Source organism: Numida meleagris, chromosome 4 (assembly GCF_002078875.1).
Source record: "Numida meleagris isolate 19003 breed g44 Domestic line chromosome 4, NumMel1.0, whole genome shotgun sequence".
NCBI classification, from domain to species: Eukaryota; Metazoa; Chordata; class Aves; order Galliformes; family Numididae; genus Numida; species Numida meleagris.
The window spans coordinates 1,058,297-1,082,247 of NC_034412.1; the positions used below are offsets into that span (position 1 = coordinate 1,058,297).

At 44.8% G+C, this 23,951-nt stretch overlaps 1 protein-coding gene across 2 annotated transcripts; it reads left to right on the forward strand.

Annotated features, from left to right (window-relative positions):
• On the forward strand, nt 830-23,338 carry GMPS (guanine monophosphate synthase). Of its 2 annotated transcripts, none has more exons than XM_021395432.1 (16): nt 830-961; nt 4,200-4,381; nt 7,572-7,686; nt 9,244-9,341; nt 10,552-10,655; nt 11,275-11,468; nt 11,782-11,947; nt 12,834-12,985; nt 13,530-13,703; nt 15,231-15,336; nt 16,399-16,514; nt 17,490-17,615; nt 18,724-18,839; nt 20,503-20,633; nt 21,675-21,847; nt 22,787-23,338. In XM_021395432.1, the coding sequence occupies exons 1-16, from the start codon at nt 935-937 to the stop codon at nt 22,886-22,888; spliced, it is 2,082 nt and encodes a 693-aa protein (XP_021251107.1). In that variant the 5' UTR covers nt 830-934; the 3' UTR covers nt 22,889-23,338. The 2 variants fall into 2 exon arrangements, with proteins under 2 accessions (XP_021251107.1, XP_021251109.1); XM_021395434.1 differs by lacking the exon at nt 830-961 and adding an exon at nt 1,350-1,619.

Sequence of the window (23,951 nt, forward strand, 5' to 3'; positions counted from 1 at the left end):
AACGCTTAAAGAGATGTTTTCCTCCAAAACATCAATTGGAAAAATAAGAAAAAAGAGGTATTTCTAAATACATAGGTCGCTCTGAAAGCAACGCCTCCTATTTATTTCCATGGAAACTACAACAAAGAACGCAATAACATGATTTGATAGAGCAAATTACGAGCTACAAAGCATTATTTTAAATCTAGTCGCTACCATTAGCTGTGCATTTTCACCAGCAATGAACAGGAGCCTTCATACCACGCTTATACAAATCTGCACCAGCAGTAACTGCTGTCACCACTGGTGGGATGCACCACCCACCGCTCACTGTACACACATCCACTGTTTGATCTCCGTGAGCGTTCAGCAAGCACTGATGAATGCCCATGGGTGCTTTTTTTTTCCCCAGCAAAACGTAAAGCAATATTGGTGGGAAGGTTCAACCTCAGCATCTGCTTCTGACGTCGTGGGACAACGTAAAATACGAGACATTACTTCTGGAGCAGCGTGTGAACCACCGAGCCGCGTTTAGACGTTTCTATGCCAATACAAAATGCAGACATTTAGTAACAGCATACACAGTACCACGATCCGTAACAGAACCGCAGGACGGTTGGGTTGGAAGGGACCTCACACCCCCCCCCCCCACCCCAGCCCTGCCGTGGGCCGGCTGTCCCCCTACCGGCTTAGGCTGCACAGGGCTCACCCAGCCCGGCCCGGGCACCCCCGGGGATGGGCCAACCCAGGGCCGGGATAACCCCGCCCGGGCAGCAGCTCCGCGGCCCCACGCCCCGCCCCGCCCCGCCTCCCAGCCCCGCCTCTTCCTGCCGGGGCGGAGCAACCCGGCGCGGGGTGCTGGAGGCGTTTCCTCCCCGCGGCTGAGGCGCGCACGGGCGGCCTTGGCTCGGTGCGGCGCGGCCCTTTCTCTGCCCGGCTCCATACCGTCGTCCCCATGGCGCTGTGCAACGGAGACGCCAAGGTCGGTGCGGGGCGTCGCGCTCGGCTCGGGCCGCTTTGTGCCGGGGGCGGCGGGCACATGGCGCGGCCTGGCCCCGGCCCCGGCTGTGCTCCGGCCCCGCTCGGTACGGCCGGGCCCGGGGCCGGCGGCGGCTCGGGCGGCCCCGCGGCGGTTCCCCGTTTGTTCGGCGGCGCGGGCGGGCGCTGCGAGGAGCGCTGGGGGCCAGCCCGGCCCCAGGCCCGAACAAAGGGCTGCGGGGGCTGCCCGCCGCGGAGCCCTTCGGTCCGGCCCCGGAGCAGCGCTGCGGGCCGCCAGAACCGAGCCGCGCTCCGCGGGCGTTTGCTAAACGGCCCGAGGCTGCACCTCGAGCGGGCCGCGCGCTCTCGGGACGGGGCGTGCGGACGTTGGAGCCCGGCTGCGGGCTGGGTTGGGGCCGGGCGGGCGGCCGGGGCTTTCCTGCCCGTCTCTGGGGTTTCCTGAGCGGGAGGGAGGCACTTCTCTGTCGCGCGTCGAGAGAAAGAGGAGCGGACGCGTTCCTGTAGCTGCTTATTTTTAATACCACGGGGGAGCGATTCGTCTCTCGTAAAGCCTGCGCTGGCTTGGGAGCACCGGAGCCAGCTCCCGGCTGAGGCTTGTTGCGGTGCTGGCTGTGCTGCGGCCTCGTGGGGCTGCGATGGAGGTCCGTGGGTGTGCGGGTGCTGCCAGCTCCCTGGTTCCACAGGAGTGGGCTGCGGGGCTCTGCTTACTGCCCTGCACGGGGACACCAGGGGACGAGACGGGCTGCGTCCCTAACCAGGCACCTGATGGCAGGTCCCATGCCGGAGCTGGTCATGGAACCGCTGTTATTATAGAACGAATGCTATGTTTTCTAATGCTGAAAATCAACGGCTGTGCCTTTTCCTTCCAGAATCATGGGGTGGTAGTGCTGCAGCTATGGGTGGCCGCTGGTCTGGCGTTCGCTGGGTTATTTGGTTCTTCATGTGCGGGTGGCAGTAGGAACGTGTCATATCTGGTGTGGTCTTCAGTGGGAGTCTTGTGACTCAGTGTAGCTCGGTACAGGCTTTTTTCTCCCTATGTTTCTCTTAAGAAGTGTAAGTTCTGTTTTGTTGCTCTAGCCCCGCTCTCCCAGGACATCGGAATGGGTGCAGCTGTGTGCTGTGCACAGCCCTTGAACCACCTTGCTTGCTTGTCCAGCTGGGTTTAACAGGGGTTCTCCCAAATAGCCATTTTTAGGGATTTGTTTTGGAAATAGACCAGGAGAAGACAAGGAACTCTAGTTGTAACCCTGCTGAAGGGAAAAGAGCTCGTTTCAGAACCCAGAGGCACTCACCAGGATGATGCTGCCTGCCAGGTTCCATATGCCTTGTTCCTATAGCAGCTGGGCTTCTCCTTAGCATTCTCCTGGCATGAGCATGGTATGCACATGTGTAAGGTGAACTGCCATGTTGGCTGCATGTTAACAGCATCTGCTTCATTTTTGTTGTCGTTAAATGGAGTTTCCCAGGTTAAATTTGGATTCCAAATCCTGGGTCTGTGCCTTCAAGTAAATAAAGCCCGATCCTGTCTTGACATACTGCCTTGTGAGCCACACAGATGGAGCAGCACTCCTGGCCCGGGTGCGGTTGTGAAGGCACTTCTCCCCCATCACTGCATGCACTGCTGCTGTGCATCGTGCAGGAGCAGGGCAGCTGCATCCAAAAGAGCTGTAAGGGCTTCATCCCAGGCACAAAGGGCTGTGCCTCAATGTTCTGCTCTTACTGTGGAGAGCTGAGGAAGGTGCAGTTTCAGGCAAGGTGTGGACGTGCTTGCCGTAGAACCATAGTGTGGCTGGATTGGAAGGGACCTTGAAGATAAGGGCTGTGTCCCTGCAGCACGCTCTGGAGCCGTATGGTTCAAGGCTTTTCATAAAAAATTAGCTCTAGAAGGGGTTGCGTTTGCCACAAGATGGAAAGAATAAGGGTGTTGGTTGTTATTACAGCAGCTGTTAATGTATGACTTGCTAGGTGGGCATGCCCAGCACTGCTTTGGAGCAGCGGCTTACCCTGACTCAAGGAGGAGCCCCTCATGCTGCCTGACTCGATGCTGAGAAGTCTTTAAGAGCTTCCCATCAGTTATCAGCTGAAGGAAAGAAATTAATAACATCTCTAACCTGGATTTAGGCTTTTGAGGGATTGAGTGCCGTTTGTTTACATCCTTTAATTGAGGTGGACAAAATGTTTCCTTGTTGCTGCGAGATTTGGAAGTTCCCTGGGTGCTCGCTGTCCCCAGCCGGCCCAGGGCAGCTGCTGGAGGTGCACTGTCCCTCGATGGCTGAGCAAGGCAACTCTAGGGCAGCCTTTGCATCTGGGAGAGCTTCAAAATGTCTGCTAAGATAGCGTTTGCCAAAGTAAAACCCTTCCCAGTTTTTCCTTCATCAGATTACGCTGGCAAGAAAACAGCATAAGTTTTAAGGGGAAAAAACCCCAAAGTGAGCGATTTCAGGAGCAACAGAGTTTCTTCTGCATTAATTTCCTGGCATCTTAGCACGGTTGAGTTCACATTCTTCCTCAAAGACCCCTTGGTGAGGGTGTTTCCACAGAGCACTAGTTCTCCTTAGAAAAGAAGAAACCCATTCGTGTGTTTTCTTGCCCTCTGCCAGGTTTGGCTGAGGCTGGCCAACCGGCTCAAGCAGCCCAGTGTGCGAACTGCAGTGACTGCTTGAATGCTGCATTCAAAAGTTTGTTTGTTTTTCATAAATTTAAGCAGAAACATTTGTTCTCAATTTCTACTCCTTGCTCCCCGCAGGTTGTAATGTCAAGTGAGAGCTCAGAGTCCGAGGCCATGGGGAAACGCATTTTTCTCCTGGCTTTGCACAGCACTGCTTTGCTTGAGGAACAAGGCACGTGTTCTTCGTTATCATATGGTGCACTGGGCTGCAAGCAGAACTGTAACATGGCAGAGGCTGGAGCTGTGGTGATGAACAGGGCACAGTGCTGCTTGTTCATGGAAGGCTCTCCCCTCGTGAAGGGGAAAGACTGATGTAGTTTGTGCTGTGCTTGGATTTGGGGATGGGGACGTCGTGGTTGCGTAGGAGGGATGTGATGTGTCTGTGTAGCTGGCTCACGGACATAGTGGGCTTTGTAAACTTGTAAGTGAAAGAACCCACAAGTCTCGCCTTTAGTCTGTATCGTTTTAGCCATCAGTTAAGGTGCAGGCACCCCTAGCAGCTCTGCAGCTGTGAGACGTGTGCCTTAAGGTGCTGACTGAGCCGTGTTTGCAGCCGGAGAACGCGGGAGGAGAGCTGAAGGACGGGCAGCACCACTACGAGGGAGCTGTCGTCATCCTGGACGCGGGCGCCCAGTACGGGAAAGTCATCGACCGCCGGGTGCGCGAGCTCTTCGTCCAGTCCGAGATCTTCCCCCTGGAGACGCCCGCCTTCGCCATCAGGGAGCAGGGCTTTCGGTAGGTGCGGGGCTGGCTGCCTGCTTGTGCTGTGCTGTGCCTTTCCCTGGGGCCGTGCTGATGGTTGTACCCTCAGCTCAGCCTCCTGGGTTTTGCTGGGTGAAACCTGTGCGGCAGTGGTAGTGTTGTCTGCCTGCTGCTTGTTGCGGTGTGGTCAAACGCCACTTTAATAGTTTTCATTTGTAAATGTAACTTAAGTGGCTGCGTTTTAATTATGTATCTGCAGGAAATTAGATGACAGCTCTCTGTAACCTGTTAAACCAGGGCAGTTATTACTCATGAAAACAAGTTTTGTGAGTTTCTAATAATGATTTCTTCAGTATAATTATGAAAAAAATCCCTATTTAACTAACCGTAACTTGCATATTGGACAACTTGTCATAAATGATGCCAAACCATTCTGGGAAGCAACTAAAAAAAAACTAACTGGAAGTGCCATGCATTGTTAGCAGCAAGAAACCGTCTTGGTTGCGTAGAACTTTGTACAGTTTTTGTTTTATGACACTTGCCAGAGTATGCCTCTTCTTGTTTGGGGAAAATAAATAGCCTGAAGTCTGCAAGTCATCAAGGACTTTACTTGTCAGGTAAAAAATTCAGAGGTGCTTTGCGTGTTTTCGCTAGAGCCACACAGGAGATAAGGCAGCGCTGTGTTGCAGAATTGTTTTTCTAATCAATGATAATTAGTGACTCAATAAGCAGTGCGTTTTAGTAAGTCAGATAGGAACTCGCTGATCTCTTCTGCAAACAGAACGGGGAACCCAGGAGCTGCTGCACCAGTCAGGCAGCCGTTCTGTGAAGAAGTTCTTTTAGAAATGTTCTGAAAAATACATTCTTGTGTCAGATTTAGTTAATAGTTCCCCCAACAACCAGGTCTTTGTGTGGTGGACATACCTAATCACCGCTTTAAAAAGAATCCCTGTGCCTCCTTGTTGCTGGCTTTGAGCTGTGGATGGTAGTGCTGACAGCAAGGGGCTCAGAGCAGTTCCCTGCCATTGCAGGTTTGCAGAGGGAGAGCTTTTTTCTCCCTTCCTGTTCAGAGTTGAAGATTCTGCTTATCCTGATCAGAGCTGTTAGATGTGTCATTCCAGATAATTGCTCTCTAAATTAGGGCTCTCCACTCAACAGGTTGCGCCTCAAGACTGAGGCAGTGATTCCAGCTTATCAGTCGCACCCATCAGTCAGTAAAGGCCGTGTCCCCAGTGCTGGTCAATCATTTGCATCTCAGAGAGCTCTACAAACACTGAATTTAGCTGCTGGGTGCCTCTCTGTAGTTACTGTTGTAAAAAGGAGCTTATGGTTCTACTGCAGGGCTCCGATGAGGCTCCACGTGCCATGGCAGTGGTCTGGTTTCCACATCGTGGCATGTGGCATCAAAGATAAAAAAAAAAAACTGAGTAGTCCTGGGAGCTGCCCCATGGTCTGTGCTGAGGTCTGAGATAGGCAGTGAGAATGAAAGCATTGCCGAGTTGTGTTTGCATGTTGCATTTACAAAGGCATCTCAGCAGCTCCTGCAGCTGCAGAACGCTGGCACAGGGTGCCTGGTCCTGTAAGGAGGTGCTGTGCTGTGTGGTTGGGGCATTAGTCTGTGGGTTTGGCCACATTTCTGACCTCTGGGGGCTGGGGAGCAGTGGGTGTCTTTTATTCCTGGTGTTTTGATGTGGCTCCTGGTGAGCCTGTAGCCCATTATAAACAGGCTTTCCGAAACCCACATAGGTTGCTTTGCAAGTGGTTTAAGCTAAACCAGAACAAGGTATATCCGTACCAAAGCAAGAAGGCGCATCACAAATTGCATAGTGTTGCAATAAAACTTTCAAGTTCTGCATCCCATGCTGCAGGAACGTGAGGACAGCTGGAAGGAGGCAGGTCATGGCTGGCGCTGGCTTTCTTCCATTTTCCTCTCTCATCTCCCAGTTCATTTTTAATTTTAAGGGTTCGGATTAAAAAAAAAATCCATGCTCTCAAGTTTCTAATTGGTGAGTGAGAGAAGCAGATTTGAAGCCTGTACATTTTTTTTAATAAGGTAGTAGCTAATTGACTTATCATTAAAAAACATTTAATCTGTAAGCGCAGCTAAACATTCTTTATTTTATATTAATTAGTGCTCCGCACACATGGCTCTTTAAGCAAATGCTCCGTGCAGTCCTGGGGTGGCTGGGCCGGGTCACCCTGAGTCCCTCCAGCCTTGCCTTGCTGCCCCAGCCCCTGAGCTGCTCCCAGCCCCTCCTGCACATCCCCAGCAGCACCCCAGCCCTCCCCGCTTGCTGTGCAGCTCCAGCCCAGCAGTGCTGCCTGAGCGCAGGGCCATGCTGGGCAGAGCCATGCCCTGGCAGCTCCTGCAGCACTGATGGGCACAGGTGGGACCCCCAGGCCGTGCAGCCCCAGCTTGTGGCTTTCCTCACAGCTCAAGGTGCCCACACGTAGCAGGCTCTGTTTGTCGTGATGGTTCGATGCAGCAAACCCCCTGCCCACCCCCATGGACGTGGGAGCGTGCTGCCTGCTTCTGCTGGATTAAAAACAGAAAGCTGATAGTGTGGGGAGAAAATATCATTCAGCACTGGTCGCTGCATGGTGGGTGTGCTGCTCCCTGAGGCAGGCAGTGCATTCCTATGGCCTGGAGCACCATCTTGCCCTGCTCGAGGCCCTGAGGCCTTGCTGGCTGGTGCTGCAGAGCCCTTTCTGGCTCATCCTGCTCTCTTTCCCTTGTAAAAGATTTCATTTTCTACTACAGTGTGACGTGTTAACTTTCAGCCTTAAATGCCAGCGTGTGGCTCACACTGTTAGGGGCTCAGGGGCCGTGCTCTCACAGCTCTAGAAATTCAGGAGTCTCTTTCTGAACGCGGCTCTCCTCCAGATGGCACAGGCAACGCGGAGTGCGTTTGTATCGCAACGCTAATGCTCTGTGCTTGATTCTCACCATCTTGCTTCTCTTGTAGTCAGCATTTGGCTGGGGATGTGGAACACGGCCCCATTTTAAGATGGCTTATATATGTGGGTTTGTTTAACCTGATGAAATACGTCTCTGGTAAACTGTTTTTGTCAGATGTAGCCTGGCAAACCTAAACTGTCTGCTAGAATATGTGTATTAGAATTTTATATCTCTGTATATTCTAAATTAGAGTGTTACAAGGCGACGTCAGTGTTCAAATGAAGTTAATAAATTTGAGCTAATTTGATTATCTCTTGTCTGCAGAGCTATCATCATATCTGGAGGACCAAACTCTGTGTATGCTGAAGATGCACCGTGGTTCGACCCGGCAATATTTACAATAGGAAAACCAGTTCTTGGGATCTGCTATGGCATGCAGGTGCGGCAGGGAGAGATGTTTGCCTGTGGCAGCTTTGCTTCTGCAATTAGCCAGAGTTAACTGCTACAGGGCCAGCTTTTCCAAAATAAGCAGTGTCGTATGCCACGAATGCAAAAGATATTTTTAAGGTGCTAATTGGTAAACTGAGCGTGCTGTGTGTGCTCTCTTGGTCCTGCCATATAAACAGCATCAGTGCTTTTCTCCTTGCTTCACTACTGTGAACTGAGTTCTGTGCTCAATTTTTTGACACATAAATGCACCCTGGCAGTCATTAACTAACTCTATCTTGTTGATATTAGAAAATGTGTCCATCATAAGCCGGTGAAGTAGTTTTTCCCTTTGGTTTTCAAGTGTGGAATGTTTCTATCGTAGCTCCTAAAAGTGCTTAAAAAGCCTCACGAGCACTGGTGACCCTGCAGGGATTTAGTGATCCAAACGGAGTGAAGGAACACGCTCCCAAGGGGACAAAGGATGGGTCAGGTGCATGACCTCTGCACGTGCATCTTGTTTTTTTCCCAACATTAGCAGTTTACAAGGCCTTCAGAGGTGCAGAATAATGGCTGGAAAAATTCCTTGAGAAAGGCTGGTAATTATGGAAACAATGCTGGCACTCCCTGTTCTAAAGGGAAATGTGTGTTGTATTAAAGTGGAAGTGCCTTGAAATGTCAACCAAATTAAAAACCATGTTAGCTAGCCTAAAGCAGGGGCGTTCCTCAAGGCTGACTTTACAGAAGTGAATCAAATCTGTATGTTAACACACCACTACTTTTATTAGAAGAGATTGGAATCAGTCTAGCACAGCCAGTAAAATATCAAACTAGATCTAAAATAACTTTCTAAAATGACATAGCTGGGAGATGAAAGTCTAGAGTGTGTGTATATGTTACCAGTTATATCTGAAAGGAAAAAGTCTTTGAGACTTCTGAAATGTGAAATGCAGATACCTCTCCTTGTCTTTTGAAATTGAATTTTAGAAAGAAACAATCCGGTGGAGATTTGTGCTACTGCGACCTAACAAGGGCTAGTAAGAGTCTCTGTGGTCACAAAAATCAGCCTCATGTTTTTGCCTGGTTCTCCAGAGATGGTCAGGCAGATCTCAAGAAGGTTCAGCCTACGTGAGGGCCCTACACTAAGGGCTGGGTGTCAGGTTTTTGTTTAGTGGCTTAACTGTCTTTTGGCAGCTGCCCTTGGGTACTCCACCGATTTGCAGGGCAACCATTTAGAAGTACACACTGATTTATACTGCTGAATATGCGTTGTCTTGCACATCTCTGCCCCTCGCCTGCTACTGTGTATTTATTTCTGTTACTCACTGTGTGCAGCAGTGGTCCCCAGCTATGCTGACAGAAGGCCAGAGGAAGAAAATGAGCCCGGTGCTCATTTTTGAAAAGCATTCTCATTGTTTTGCCAAGTGCTATTTTAAATGAGTATCATCGTGAAAATCTGGCTTGCTATCTGTCGGAGGACAAGAGCTGTTGTCAGTCACAGACTGAAGTACGAAGATTGAAGCGATGCTGGATTGTCATGCCATTTCATGTAATCTTTTTGTTTTGGCAGATGATGAATAAGGTGTTTGGAGGAACGGTGCACAAGAAGAGCGTTAGAGAAGACGGAGTGTTCAACATTACTCTGGATAACACGTGTTCACTGTTCAGGTACACAGATGCTTTGAATGAGGAGAACAATATTGGGAATACTGGTCTGGAGGCTGGTGACTGAATGAGAGGAAGCGTGTTTTTTCAGAAGACGGCAAAATTGCATCCAGGCTCTTAGAATTTCTAATAAACATTTACAGCTGTGTTCATGAGGAGGCAAGTCATGTATTTAAACAAATATTTAGGAATAACTTCTCAGCTGACTTTTGAACTGTGGATATATTTGCGTAGAATATTATATAAACCCCCTTATTTCAAAGTAAAATGTCTTAATTGGGACGCTATCAGGTACCACAGCACAAAAGTCTGCGTCAAGCTCCTGTATCCTCCTTGGCGGTGCATTGGTTTCTGTTGGCTGGCACCCATCCAATTTCTGAAAGGTAACAGTAAATTTGAAACCATTCGTTTTCTACCTTCCTTCAAAATTGCTTTGTGATGTTTTATAAAACCAGAATTAAATTTCTTGGTAGTTTGTCAGTGCCTCACAAGTCCCTTGCAGTAATCTTAACAGTTTAGTCGCACCCAGGGATGCAACTTCATTGACATCTTCCCTGTAGAGCTATTGTAGAATTTCATATCCTGCCTAATGTCGAGGGTGCCCGGAATTGTTCTGAAGACATTCAGATTTGATCAAGAAGACTTCACTTCATTGGAATAAAAAGCAGGATTCTAGATATCCTGACTGGCAGTAAGTGGCTGTGTGTGTCAGAGAGGGAGTATTTTAATGTTGAGGGATTTTAAAACAGCAAAAAAAAAACCAACCCCCAGCAAAAAAAAAAAACAACCTTCTGAGTTCAGATGCACTCCTCTTCTGTCATGAGTGTGTTGTACAGGAACTTCAACACCTTTCAGTGCAGGAGTCTCAGTTGGAGGCGAGTGTTTCTGGGAAGGAAATCCTGCATGTGTTTAAAAAGGGCCTGGTTGATTGGAATGCTTTCATTGGGATTCCTGAGGGCTTCTCCTGGAAACTTGGAGAGCAGTCACCTCATTTTTGGAGCGCATCTCCATGGGGAAAGAAAAAAACCGACCCTCACTGTGTCTTTAGCACTCGGTAAGGTATTTGGGGATTGGTGTTACAGGTGGCTGAGAGCATTGTGAAAACCTGATACGTGACTTCTGTCACTTCTGTACTGCACTGTATGGCACGCTGTGTTTTGAGTCTGGGCATCTTATTATTATTGATTGATTCTAGATTTTAATCTTTGTCTAGGGGCCTTCAAAAGGAAGAACTTGTGCTCCTCACTCATGGAGACAGTGTGGATAAGGTAGCTGATGGATTCAAAGTGGTTGCACAGTCTGGGAACATTATAGCAGGTATTTATTTTATCTGAAAATGTTTTTTTTGATGGTCTTTGTTAAAAGACTTTAAAGTTACATGCAGATGGTCACAGGAAAATTTTGTTTTTGTCAGCTACTCAAAGTATTGAATAGCAGGCAGCCTCTTTGAGAGTCTTTCCTGGTAGGTGCAAGACACGGGCAGGTCTTAAGTTTACTCAAACACTTAGACAATGTCTGTGTTATGTATAAATTCACTTTTCAGATTAATGATGTTAAAATGGCAACTTCTCTGCTTCTAAAAGAAGCAAAGCTCTGGTAACCAGAAGTGTTAGTGTAAAGCACAGATAGCAAATAACAGCATCAGATTTTCTCAACTTCTTGGGAGGTCTGCTAATGCTGAGGAAGCAGATATCTGCTACAGATTCTTACATGTTACTCATTATGTCTAGAAAATAAATGAATTGCACATTTTGATGAATGGCTTCCTGGTGAAATTCTGAAATGTTTTAACTCGCCTTTTTTATTTTAACCTTCTGAAAAGCATGTGCAGTTTTAAAACTACAGCTTAGTGGGCTTGGAGCAGATGTTCACTTTGCTGTGTAGTACTTTTCACATCCGTTTATTTTGCTTTGCTCATTTCTTTGCACCAACGAAGGTATAGCAAATGAATCTAAAAAACTGTATGGAGCACAGTTCCACCCTGAAGTTAGCCTTACAGTGAATGGAAAAATGATCCTGAAGAATTTTCTTTACGATATTGCGGGATGCAGCGGAACCTTTACGGTGGAAAACAGAGAACTTCAGTGCATTCAAAATATCAAAGAGAAAGTGGGCTCATCAAAAGTTCTGGTACGTATCTGGAGCTGGAGTCAAAAGATTATTTGCAAAAATCTGAAAGAAACACTTACACAGTTGGTCTGGGTAACTAGAGAAGTGCAGAATTGTCATTTGGGTAATATATTAAACAGGTTTGAGAAAGCTTTTGCGCATTGCACAATTGGGTCAATATGTTGTTTGACTTCCCAGTGGTGACTTGGAGGAAAATGAGAAATCAATAGTCTGCTTTTATCCTTGTAGCTGCGTGTGAATTATTAGTTAATACTTTCTCCCTAGACATTTCTCTGCAAGCCTGTTTTTTTTTCCCTTTTTTCCTCATCCTTAGGTTTTACTCAGTGGTGGTGTGGACTCAACTGTGTGCACTGCTCTCCTGAATCGTGCTTTGAACCGGGATCAGGTGATAGCTGTACATATAGATAATGGATTTATGCGCAAGAGAGAGAGCCAGTCTGTGGAGGAGGCGCTGAAAAAGCTTGGGATTCAGGTTAAAGGTACCGCTCAGCTGCTGCAAAACTCATTTAATTGCAGTTTTCTTCTGTAGCTTGGTTAAGAGTCCTCCACTGGAGCTTCGCTTCTTGTCCTGTGTCTCTGAAACTGAGCTCACCTGGGTGATTGAGTGCTGTTAGAGCCAAAGGTCCTTCCTCAAGGCTTTTCATTTTTCTCTTCTAGTTTATGGGAGTGTTTTAGTTCTTTGTGGAGTAGTTTGTTGAGAAGCAATCTTATGACTTCAAGCAATACGGTGAAGGTCGGAGTTTATTCTACATGCATCAATGCAGGATTATCTTGTTGTGGTGTTTTATTTTGTTTCAGAGGGAAGCTGTGCCTTATTCTTGCATTCTCTAGACTGAGAGATCTGGGCTCTGGCAAGCTGCTGGGGTGACAAATGAAGGGAATCCCTTTATGGGAAGTGTGCCTTCTGTTGGCCGTGGAGTTCAGTGCTGGTAAAAGATGCCAGAGAGCCTCCTGGCTCATCTCTGTATCAAGAGCCTCTCTAAATTTAAAGAGGCTTGATGCACCATGAGTAAACAGTGCTTTGTTCAATTTCGGTTGCAGTAAGGCCTTAGGGAAGTAACCATCCTGTAACTATTTAAATGGAGCACACAAGTTATAATCTAAGAGGGGAGACAAGAACTGAACTTCCTTCCTGTTTCCTAGCCTGATAGCATATAAAAAAAAAAAAGTGGCCCTCCAGAGCATGTTGATAAAAGAACGTGTTTTTGTAGCAGTTCATTCCTGAGGTATCAAACAGGCCTACTTAATACAATCAGTAGTTAAATGACTGCAGTATTCTTAAGAACAATAGTAATTCTTATTCTTTATAATCTTACATATAAATCTGTATTGGCTTTGCCAACCAATTCCTGTAATTTCATGCAGTGGTGAACGCAGCTCATTCTTTCTATAACGGTACAACAACTTTGCCAATCTCCGATGAAGACAGAACTCCACGTAAAAGAATTAGCAAGACCCTAAATATGACTACAAGTCCTGAAGAAAAGAGAAAGATTATTGGTGACACGTTTGTTAAGGTAATATTTGTAATTCTTTTTTTCCCACGTGAGTTCTAGATACGTTTTCTATCTCAGACTACTTCATTCTGAAGCACTGTGCACTTGGTAGCACAGTGTTGTGTAGGCTATAGATGACCTAAAATGATGTTAGTATGTTGCCTTAAACCTAAGATTTTTGTAGCCAATGAAGAGTCATAATGTGAGTCACAAACACTATACTAGATCTGCTAGATCCACTAAAAATGTAACATGAATTTGGGCGTGTTGCTGCTGTCTTGCTGAAGATGAGCTGTTTTTCATGCTAGCTGTTAGTATTGGTGATGCAGGGAGAATATAACCTTTAAGGAGCAGTGGTGTTCCTATACTCTGAAGATACAGTTTCCATCTGCAGTTTTAAAAATGCATAAAGCTGTGGGTTTATAGGCTGGCTTCAGCATTAGGCTACTGACATGGTTAGTCTTTGTGTTTATTGTTCCTGCCACTGCAGTTGAGTAACATCCTCTGGGCAATCCATTGAGACCTTTGAAGACTGACAAGTTCTCTTTTCCTCTCCATCTTACAGATTGCCAATGAAGTTATTGGAGAAATGAATCTGAAACCTGAAGAGGTTTTTCTTGCTCAGGGTACCCTCAGACCTGATCTCATTGAAAGCGCTTCCCTTGTTGCGAGTGGCAAAGCTGAAGTAATCAAAACTCATCATAATGACACAGAGCTGATTCGAAAGTTAAGAGAAGAGGTAAATGAAAATGTGGACATTGGTGTATCTTTCTGGTTGTCACAAATGTGATGCTGAATATAAAAGGTGAACAACTTATGTGGTGTTGGTATAGCTGGCCCGTGTGGATGCAACTCTAGACTCTATGCTTGTGAGGCCCTTTAAGTTCTGTTTTAATGTTGTAATTTATTACGCTTCTTTCTGGTTGCTATGTTCTCAAAGTAGACAGAATTGCTTCAGTGTTGTCCAGCATTGAATATTGGTGAAAATGTCAGCAGATTGAATCCATGCTCTTGCAGTGTGAACAGTGCTGCTCACAATTGCTAGCTGAAAATGATTTCCTTGCTCTTTTGTCTTTTAACACTTAAACCTATGACTGTGTATGGAAGCAAAGCCAATACCAAACACCTATTGCAGATGAGTGCTTGAAGGCTTTTCAGACAGCTTTAGTCTGATTCAGCTGGAATTCACAATGTAATGGATCACTTACTCCTCTGTTTGTATCTCAATCTGAACATCAGTCAGTACGCAACCTTTCGTAATGGTATTGATAGCTCAGATTGCACATGCAAGTCAAGCAACAGCAGCGATGTGCTTTTAGTGAAATGATTGTTAGTTCCTGTTGAGAAGCATGACTGCAAGTCTTCTCAGTAGCACTGAACACTACAGGCATAGTGTTCTCCTTTGGAAGAGAGTGAGAATTCGGAAAGGTTTCTTGTCAGAGAGAGTGGTCAGGAATTGGTGGAGTCACTGTCCCTGCTGTGTTCAAGAACTGTGGGAATGTGGCACTTAGGACATGGTTCAGTGGGCATGGTGGGGGTGTGTTCACGGTTGGACTAGACAATCTTAGTGGTCTTTTCCAACCTTTATGATTCGATGAATGCATTTAAGCGAGTTGAAAACTAGGGGTAGCTCCATCAGGTCCCTCCAAGGATCTGTTCTCTCTGCTCTTTCACAGCTTGTGCATCAAGTCAGTGGCCTGGTCGGCTGTCTGCCAGCGGTATGCTGGTGGTGCACAATCTGTTTGCCATTTGTCAACTGAAGAACCCCCAGATCTTTTTGAAATATCCTGCCGTGGACGCCTGTGGATAAAGACCGGGAGTTTAGAGATGGTACAAACGCAGGAGATTGAGCTGGTGACAGAAGACACTCTGAGGATGTGCAGCCCAAACCTTGTCTTTTTATTGTACTCTTGGTTGGTTAGCTTAAAACAAACCTATTCACGGTTCTGTGAAGTGTTTTCAAGGCTTCTTGATTGGTATGGATTTCTGAAGGCAGAACCAGACTGACCTACAGCTGTATTTGCACTGATTAAGCCATTCATACTCTTGGCACAAACTTAAACTTCGTGTTATTCCCCCTCCTGTAACTGTTCTGCAAAGCCTACACTCACATGTACTTTTCTTTCCAGTGTTTATGCAAGTGTTGGCAGCTGATGTTGTGAAAAGCAGGCCACTCTGACTGCAGTTACCTTAGCATTTGGGGCTTTTTGTTTGAATACGTAAGCTAGAGTGTAAATCACTGTGGCTTTATATGTTTTTCTTTAAGGGTAAGGTTATAGAACCACTGAAAGACTTTCACAAAGATGAAGTTCGAGTGCTAGGAAGAGAACTTGGACTTCCTGAAGAGCTGGTCTCAAGGCATCCCTTCCCAGGTACCAGAATCCATGCTGCTTATTGCAGGGCTGTGTGCGGCATCAGTGTTGTTTGGAAGATACTTAACGTGCAGAATAAATTTGTGCTGGAGAATAAAACTTACCTCTAAATGTAGAACTAATCTGATGGATTTACTGAGGTTTTTATTTAAGCCCAGGATCTTTTTTTGAGGAAACGTGTAATTGAGAGCAGCTTTATTTTATGTATAGTGCTTAAAGTAACAGATTTACAACTGAGTTATCCTATAGCTGTATTTGTTTCTTCTTAATTCTGTAAACCAAAGCAAGAATTATCAGGGAAGTGCAGCTGAATGCTGTCTAAGCTGTCAAATATATCTTGCTTGCAATAATGGCCAGTGTCAGCCTCCCTTTCTAAGTGGTGGTTGCTGTTTTGAAAACGATTGCATGGAGAATAGCAGCAACAGTTCTCAAGCAGAAAACATCAAAATACGTAATATAACAAAGTCCACATCTTTTTAAGAGGGATTTGCTTTTTGTGTTTCTAAGATTGTCCTGCAGGGTGTGTAGTAGTCACTGTCAGAGTGTACAGGCTCTTCTGTTAATGCGGCAGCATTGCATGAAGTTAAAGAAACTGTGTTCAGATGTTTCCAGCCAATTACATGTACTTCTGTATCAAGTAGTTAATAGGCCAAAATGTCTCCAGGGATCTTTAAAAAACAATGGAGATTCAACTGTATGTTATAACCAACTCTGTCATCCAGGCTGCCTAGTGAAGGGAGGGAGGAGGAGGTTGCTGTTTGCTTTGGCTTGCCATCCACCACACTTCGTCATCACTAACTGCTGCTTTACACAGCCAGCCAGTGTAATGCGTCAGTAATTAGTGCTTAAATGTACTGATCAGAAATACTGTTCCAGAATAAACTGTTCACTTATTTCTTTGGCTTGTTCTGTTGAGTGTTAAGACAGCGTAAGTGGAGGTATGATGGCAAAGCATAGTGTACTCAGTGGTTGACCAGATGTTCCAGATGCTGTTGCTTCTTCAGTTGAAAGTTAGCTTTTCATGTTACTTAGCATGATGTTTTTTTCAACTTTACGTTGCAGGTCCTGGTCTGGCAATCAGAGTGATATGTGCTGAGGAACCTTATGTGTGCAAAGATTTTCCTGAAACAAACAACATTTTGAAAATAGTTGCAGATTTTTCTGCAAGTGTTAAGAAGGTAAGAAAACTGTTAGATTCTAACCTGTATAGAAGTAGTATGATCATTCCATAGTGCATTACTGTGAGGTTTAAGATGCTAAAATTCAAAAATGACTTATTTGTGCTCTTTGGGTATAATGCATTCCAGTCCAACTCACTTGAAGCTGTTTGGTACGGCACAGTAGGATTTTTGAAGTCCTGGCTATTGCAAGTGTTGAGTGACTTCTGAAAACTGGAAGCTTATGCGCCTCTCAGATAGTAAATAAATATTGTTTTAGTTAAAACTTGTGGAGATGAGGATTTCAGAAGATGTTTCAAATCGCACAGTATCAGAAAAAAGATTTTCCCTACTTGGAATAATTATAACTTTCTAGGATGGCATGTCCTAACAGCCACTGAGTGCCTGAATCAGAGCGCAAGAGTGAGAAACCAGCACTTGCTGGATGTCCGGAACTAAATCCTGAAGTCATTAGTCAAAGACATATAAGCTGTCAATCCCTGAACTGTTACGACCTTCCTGGTGTCTGTGAGCTCTCAAACTGAGCTGCAGGAGGCTGAAAAGCCACCAGTAGAGAGTGGCTCTAAGTCCCAAGTTCAAAACAACTTCCAGAACTTCTTTGAAGGAACACCGAAGGAGAGCCCTTACAGATGCTTTTCCTTGAAGGCACGTTGAATTGCAGTGTAGGGTAACATGACTCTGCTTTGTCCTGTATCTGAAATAAACAACAGACATGAAAAATTCAGCTTTGGGAGAGAATGAATGTAGAAAAGGAGTTTCATCTGTGGCCTTAGAGGTCTTCAGCTTAAAATACATGCAGTTGCTTTCACTGAAAGTGAGTTGTTAAAGGAAAGGTACTTTGTAAATGATTCCCAAGGGTAAATGTGGACTAAAATGTAGGTAACCAGCTATTTAATCTCATTTGTGTTGTATAAATTGTCTGAATGTTTGGGGGCTTTATTTAGTTAAAAGTTACTTTTCTGCATCATTGCACAGCCACATACTTTGTTGCAAAGGGTGAAAGCGTGTACGACTGAAGAAGACCAGGAGAAACTGATGCAGATTACAAGCCTACATTCACTGAATGCCTTCTTGTTACCCATCAAAACTGTGGGAGTGCAGGTAAATGAATTCATTCCAGGAATATCCTTAAAGCTGCTTCCTAGCAGTTGGCAGGCTGCTGGCAAGTGTAAGAATTGCTACTGTGATGTTGATAAGAACTCTAGAAAATCAACTTCAGAAGAGTTTGATAACCTGTGTCGAATGTCAGTTCTGGCAGCGCAGGTGTCGAGAGATCTGAGCAGACACACGAGTAAATGCCAGGTGTCATATTTGAGGGTATCATTGAGGTTGAATAGTGCTGGTCACTTGCACAGGCAGTTTCTTCTTGATGTTCATAACCTTACAGATCCCTGTCATACTCCTGTTGCTCTTTTTGAGGCAGAGCAGTCCTAGATTAAGTCAGTCAAAAAAAAAAAAAAGCTGCTTTCTATGTTGGAACGCGTTTGTCACCCTTCCTTTCACTTTGTCTGACTATACAGTATCCTTATCCTTGAGAGGAAATAAACCAGAGCAAAGCAAACTTCAGGACACGGAAACGCTTGCATCTGTACAGAAGCATGGTGTTTTCTTCCTTTTGACTCCTTTGCTAATACTATGGCAGGTTTTATGGGTTCTGTTTGTATTTGATTTGTAGTTCTGTCACAAAAAGCTGAGCTGGCATTCTCATGGAATTGCATACAATAACTTGGAAGATTTCTTTGCTGAGTAGTCATAGCTGCCAAGTCTTTCTTGGAGTTATCAGAATTGAATTACACCATTAATTTTATTATCATGTGCTTAATCTTGCATGTCTCTTCTGTAAGTCCTTCCAGTCAGCTTTTGTTATTGCTTGAAAAAGCAATATCCTCAGCAGACTTCTGTACTTCGTCACAGGCCTCCCTCAGATGGTGCCCTCAAAATATGCATGTGCAATCGAGTCCTTGTGTTCTGGTCACCTTATATGAATTCTGAACCCTTTTATTTTATGCGCACTTGCTAGTTCATGAGAGACCTGTCTCACTTCGATGTTTTCTCCGTTTACTTCATATCTTTAAGCGTTCTGATTTCAACAGGTTAGTTAGTGTCTCCTGAACGTTGACACAAAGCGTGGTCCTGTATCTCACAGAACTCATGGAAAAGTAGCATGAAATATTTTTGGCAGTGAAATTCGTGTTCTGTTGATTTATAGGGTGACTGCCGCTCGTACAGCTATGTTTGTGGGATCTCCAGTAAAGATGCTCCACACTGGGAGTCTCTCATGTTTCTTGCCAGGCTCATACCGCGCATGTGCCACAACATCAACAGGTAAGTGCTCTCTGCTCGGTACCAAACTGCTTTTATTTCTAATACTTAATGTAGGGAAGCTTAGCGCTCAAAAACACCCATTAAATCTATGGTGTAACTTCTCATAAACATAGGTGTATTATATAGAGGTTACAAATACTAAATCCAAGGTTAGGTTTATTTCTGGAAGTGTAAACTTGAAGAAATGGACAGTTTATCTCCTCATTTTAAGCACTCAGCTTCTAATATGACTTAAATATTTTTTGAAAAATTCTGAGCCTGTTGATGAGCTGTGGTTCATGTGGGATCGTGCTTTGTGTCAAAAAGGGAATTTACACAAGACTGTCAGCTCTAGTGTTCCAAGGAAGAGTTCCAAAGCTGGCCAGTTTTATCTTAATTGAGGTCTCTTGTGAATATGTATTTTCTTCTGAAGTTGCTCAGAGATTAAGTCAGTTCGGGGAAAATCTGTATCCTTCTTGCTCAGCTGTAGACTTCCTGACAAAGCTGCTTATAATTGCTTATAGCAAAACTTAATTTTCTCACTTAAGTGACGCCCACTGAAAGAGCAACTGTACTTGGGGGGGAGATCTTGAATTACAAAATATTCCTCTAAACTATGTGCGAAGCCAACAAGAGAAGGCACGAACTCAGGGTAGTGTGTGCAGTTTCAAAGTGTGTGCTGGATTTACAGCATTGCTGTCGTCTTGAAGCTGCTCTGGATTTAATATTCCCCTCGTGAATATACCCCTGCCTGGGAGTTCTGCCATTACCAGGGTGTGTTTCTCAGAACTCTGGGTTGGTGTTGACAGAGACACTGAGGGGAGCTGGGGAAGCGGAGGCTGGAGGAGCACACTGGAATAGTTGGTCTCTGCCCAGCTATGCTTGCAGCCTTTTACTACAAACAAAAATATGGAATTGGGTATAATATAAGCTGGGGTACCTTCCTGCTTTGGATTTTAGACAAGTATTCTTACTTTGTATCTACAAAGTCAAATAACTTGTGCGAATGCATAATATGTAGTGAATCCTTCTGTGAGGCCAGTTGGACAGTATTGCTGTTTGTTCTGCAGCACGTAGAACAGTAAGATTAAAAAGATAAAGCTGATGTGATTGGTTTGAATTCAGAAGATACTTTATTACAAATGTAGTGAAATGGATTTGTAAGCAGCAATGTTAGCGCCCTGTTTTGAAAGCACAGCTATTCCTTAACAAATACGGTTTCCTGTCAATGATATGGTGGTTTCCTAATAGGACTGAAGATAGACATTTTAAGCATATAAGTAGCTTTCTTGGAATAAGCTTTAACTTCTACTGACATCAAAGTAAAGTTGGAAAAAAAAAAAAGTCTTCTGTAATGCTGCTGAGTTACTGTTTCGTTTTTTTCAAAGGATTATTCTCTTGAATAAGTAATGCTGGAACTGTTGCTGGTCTGTGGCAAACCAAAATAAATCAGTACATCTGACTTGCAAAGCTAGCGTGCATGTTGCCTTTAATGAATATAACCATTAACATACCCATTAAATTATAACAAGTTTTAGCTGGTGGCTAAGGAGTGATACCAAATATTCGGGTTTTTTTCTAGTTCAATTATCTTTTCTGCAGTGCTGAAGATGTAGTCTTTAGGCAGTCTGTTACATTCCACTTCCAGAAAATGTGTTTTCCTACCATCTGCTTTGTTTTCCAGGGTTGTGTATGTGTTTGGTCCACCAGTCAAAGAGCCTCCCACCGATGTCACGCCCACGTTCCTGACAACAGGAGTCCTCAGCACTTTACGTCAAGCTGATTTTGAGGCTCACAACATTCTCAGGGAGTCTGGTAGGTATTTAGCCTCATCCCATAGATGAAGCTGTTCTTTCAAGATCCCCGCACACCCATCCCACTGGGTGTGGTTACATAATGGCACAGCCACCCTATGGGTTTCTTGAACATGTCCAATATTTATTGCTGAATGGGATGACAGGCTAGCACCTTTTCTCAAACATCTAGAGGTTGAGAGCTAAAAGGCAGGAACTGCTGGGCTTTCTGCTAGCGGAACTAGTGGTAGGGTTGCAGCTTCTTCATTCCTCCCACAGTAGCTGGAGATAAGCCTCACAGCTGGGTGCTGCTGCCTCATCTGCTGCCTGTTGTCACATGTGGGACTCTGTGCCTAGGACCCCCCTTCTGGTACAGGTGGGATTTGCCTCAGACACCTTGCACAACTCAGAGATACTTAGCTGCAGTGTGAACTCCTACAAGAACCATTGTTAGCCACCAGAAAGTCCAATTACTTCTTGCTGATGATCTCAGTTGTCAGTATTTGCTTGAAGTAAATGAACTGTGTGAAGAGACTTGGCATGGTTTCGAAATCGTGCTTTGTTGTGGAAAGAAGGGAGCTAACTGTTAAATCAACCTTCCCTGGCACTTGGTGTTATCTAGATTTCATTGATAATGGCTGAAAGTATCTCAAAAGGTTTTTTTTTTTCCATGAATCACTCTTTACTGCACTTAATATTGGAACAGATGAAATTGGATGCTTATCTTTTGCGGGTAGGAAAGTAGATCTTAAATTGCAACTACAGTCAGTTACAGAGTTAAAAGATTATCTAGTTCTGTTCTGCATGCCTGCAAGCCTTGAAGATTATTTCAAGTGGCAATTTGAGTAGTTTTAGTGTATGCACCACTAATGACATAATTACATTGGATAATCAGTGTGATCTTCTGAGGCGTGGTGGTGAAGAAGTCCCAGAACTACAGTGTTTCCCTCCATGTAAGTGGAGAAATCACATTTGAAATATGTGTAGGGAATCCTGTGAAACTTCAGTCGTGCTTGTACTTTTAAATCAAATTAAAGCACTTTGTACTGCTCTTTTCTTGAAGGTTACGCCGGAAAAATTAGCCAGATGCCAATAATACTGACACCATTGCATTTTGATCGGGACCCGCTGCAGAAACAGCCTTCCTGCCAGAGATCTGTGGTAATTCGGACGTTTATTACTAGCGACTTCATGACTGGGATTGCAGCAACTCCTGGTAATGAGGTTCCAGAAGAGGTAATGTGGATGTTCAAGTTTCTTTTCAGAGCTTGTATTGTAGGTGACTTGTTGATTTCGGTTTTTTTCCTGCTCTTGGTTGGGAAGAATGTAGTGTTGTGTTGCTTCGGAAAAAGCAGTAAGAAAGGGAAGCTGACGGTGGTTTGCAATGGGAGTAACAAGCTGAAAAGTTTTCCAGCAGAGCCGAGCCAAAATACCAGAGATTTTGAAGTTTTTGTCTGCATTACTGATTTAAAATGTCCTGAGTTCTGGAATTGCTTTGCTTCCCACTTCTTATTTCACTGGAACCTGCTGCTTAACATCTGAAAACCTGCTGTTTCCTGTTTAGGTCACTGGAAGATGTTTCAAGCACTTTTTCTAGGAAGCTTCATCAATGTCCAGCCTTGAGTGCTTTGTCTCTGATGGAGCTAACATTAATTGATTACTCTGGAGAAGAACTGTCAGTGGAAACTCTTTCCATTAGATTCTTCTTTCCGCAATTTTTTTAACCTTCAGAGCTCCCTTTTTTGTTTTAAAAGTTCATCGTTTCAATCAGGCTGCTGCTTTCTGTTTGATTGTGGGTCAGCTGGAGATGCTGGTCTGAGATGTCTGAAAATGATTGACAGCAGAGCAGAACAGCACATGGTAAAACATAACCTCCAAAAAATCTCTTTGAAGCTGAAGAGCTGCTGCCTTAATGGAAGTATACTGTGATTGCTGCTCGGTTCTATTACCAGTGCCAGAAATCAGCAGGTTCCAAATACAGCTGCAAATATCACGAAGCTGGAGTTTTCCTTTCTTTTTATTTCTTAATTGGTAGTAATATGCTAATAGCTGTAGGATTTTTCTCTCCTGTTTCTAGAATAGTATGAACAATGTTTTCCTTCTATAACCTTTTCTGGGACAGTTTTGTCACGTCTGTTTTACATGCTTTTTACAAATTTATTTCCCCCTCCATAGGTTGTATTAAAAATGGTGGCAGAGATAAAGAAGATTCCTGGCATTTCTCGGGTGATGTATGACTTGACATCAAAGCCACCAGGAACTACGGAGTGGGAGTAAATAACTTTTTTTTTTATTCAAGTACTGTGTGCAGTCTAAATCATATCAGAAACCATTCCCAGTGTTGACATGCAGTACTGTGAAAGAGTGACTGGAGCTGCTACATCCCATCTGACTCCTCTCCTGGAGCGCAGAGCGGCGGTTACGAGCTGTGCAGGGATAACAGAGCGGGGCTGAGGATTTGTACGGGTAAATGATGGCGGCGGCGTTGCCTGTGCGCAGACAGATTCCTATTGCTTTGGCCTTTGTCTTACTGATTCTTCCCGTTTCCACGTGTTCCCATTGTTAACTGTCATTTCAACGCGTCTTTGGTTTTGTACACTGTGTAAAAAGAGACGGCTTATTTACTTCTACCAAAAGCATTGTTACAGCCTAAAAATGTAAAATGAATTCTTTGTGACCAACTGCTTTTGAACAAATTTATTATAAATAAATATTTTGCCAAATGGAGTAGTGGGTACTGCTGAGTTGTGGAATTAACGTGTATCTGTTGTGTGCTGTTAGGCCTGTTCTAGATCGTTTGACGTATTAGCCCATGGCAATAATGTTGGGTTCCAGAAGAGTAATGCTGAAGAGTTATGAAATGACCTTCTGCCTGTCTGTCTGTATGTCCGTCCTCACTCCCTCTTGCATCGCCTGGTAGGTGTGTTGGTTGGTGACAGGCATGTCCCCAGCACACATGTACTGTGTGTGTGGAAATGTCACGTCACTGTGAGCTGTGTGTGTGCTTCTGGAGCCTCGGAGAGGAGTAAAAGCAGGAGTGCAGCTCTGAAAGCTGGGGCACCAGAGATCCAGGACGTCCAAATCCTGGTTCTGGTCTCTGACCCTTATGCAACAGTCTCTTCACAGCCTACTGCTGCCCATGTGCTTACGTTATACTTGATGACAGTTTGTTTTCCACACATTTGCTTTTACAAAATTTCTTTTGTATGTAATGTACTTAGCTTGATTTTTAAAAATCCTTATAGTCATTAGTGTGGAGTCACGATATCGGAGCGACTTACCCAACCAATATCGATTATTTCCATCATGTGTACTCTGCTGGTTCTCTGTAGTTAAGCAA

Bases quoted from the DNA above. Each gene is read 5' to 3' on its own strand.
- GMPS (XM_021395432.1), top strand. From the start codon at position 935: ATGGCGCTGTGCAACGGAGACGCCAAG. The intron at 10,656-11,274 runs GTATTTATTTTA...GCACCAACGAAG, and splicing joins GTCTGGGAACATTATAGCAG to GTATAGCAAATGAATCTAAA. The intron at 17,616-18,723 runs GTAAATGAATTC...GTTGATTTATAG, and splicing joins TCAAAACTGTGGGAGTGCAG to GGTGACTGCCGCTCGTACAG.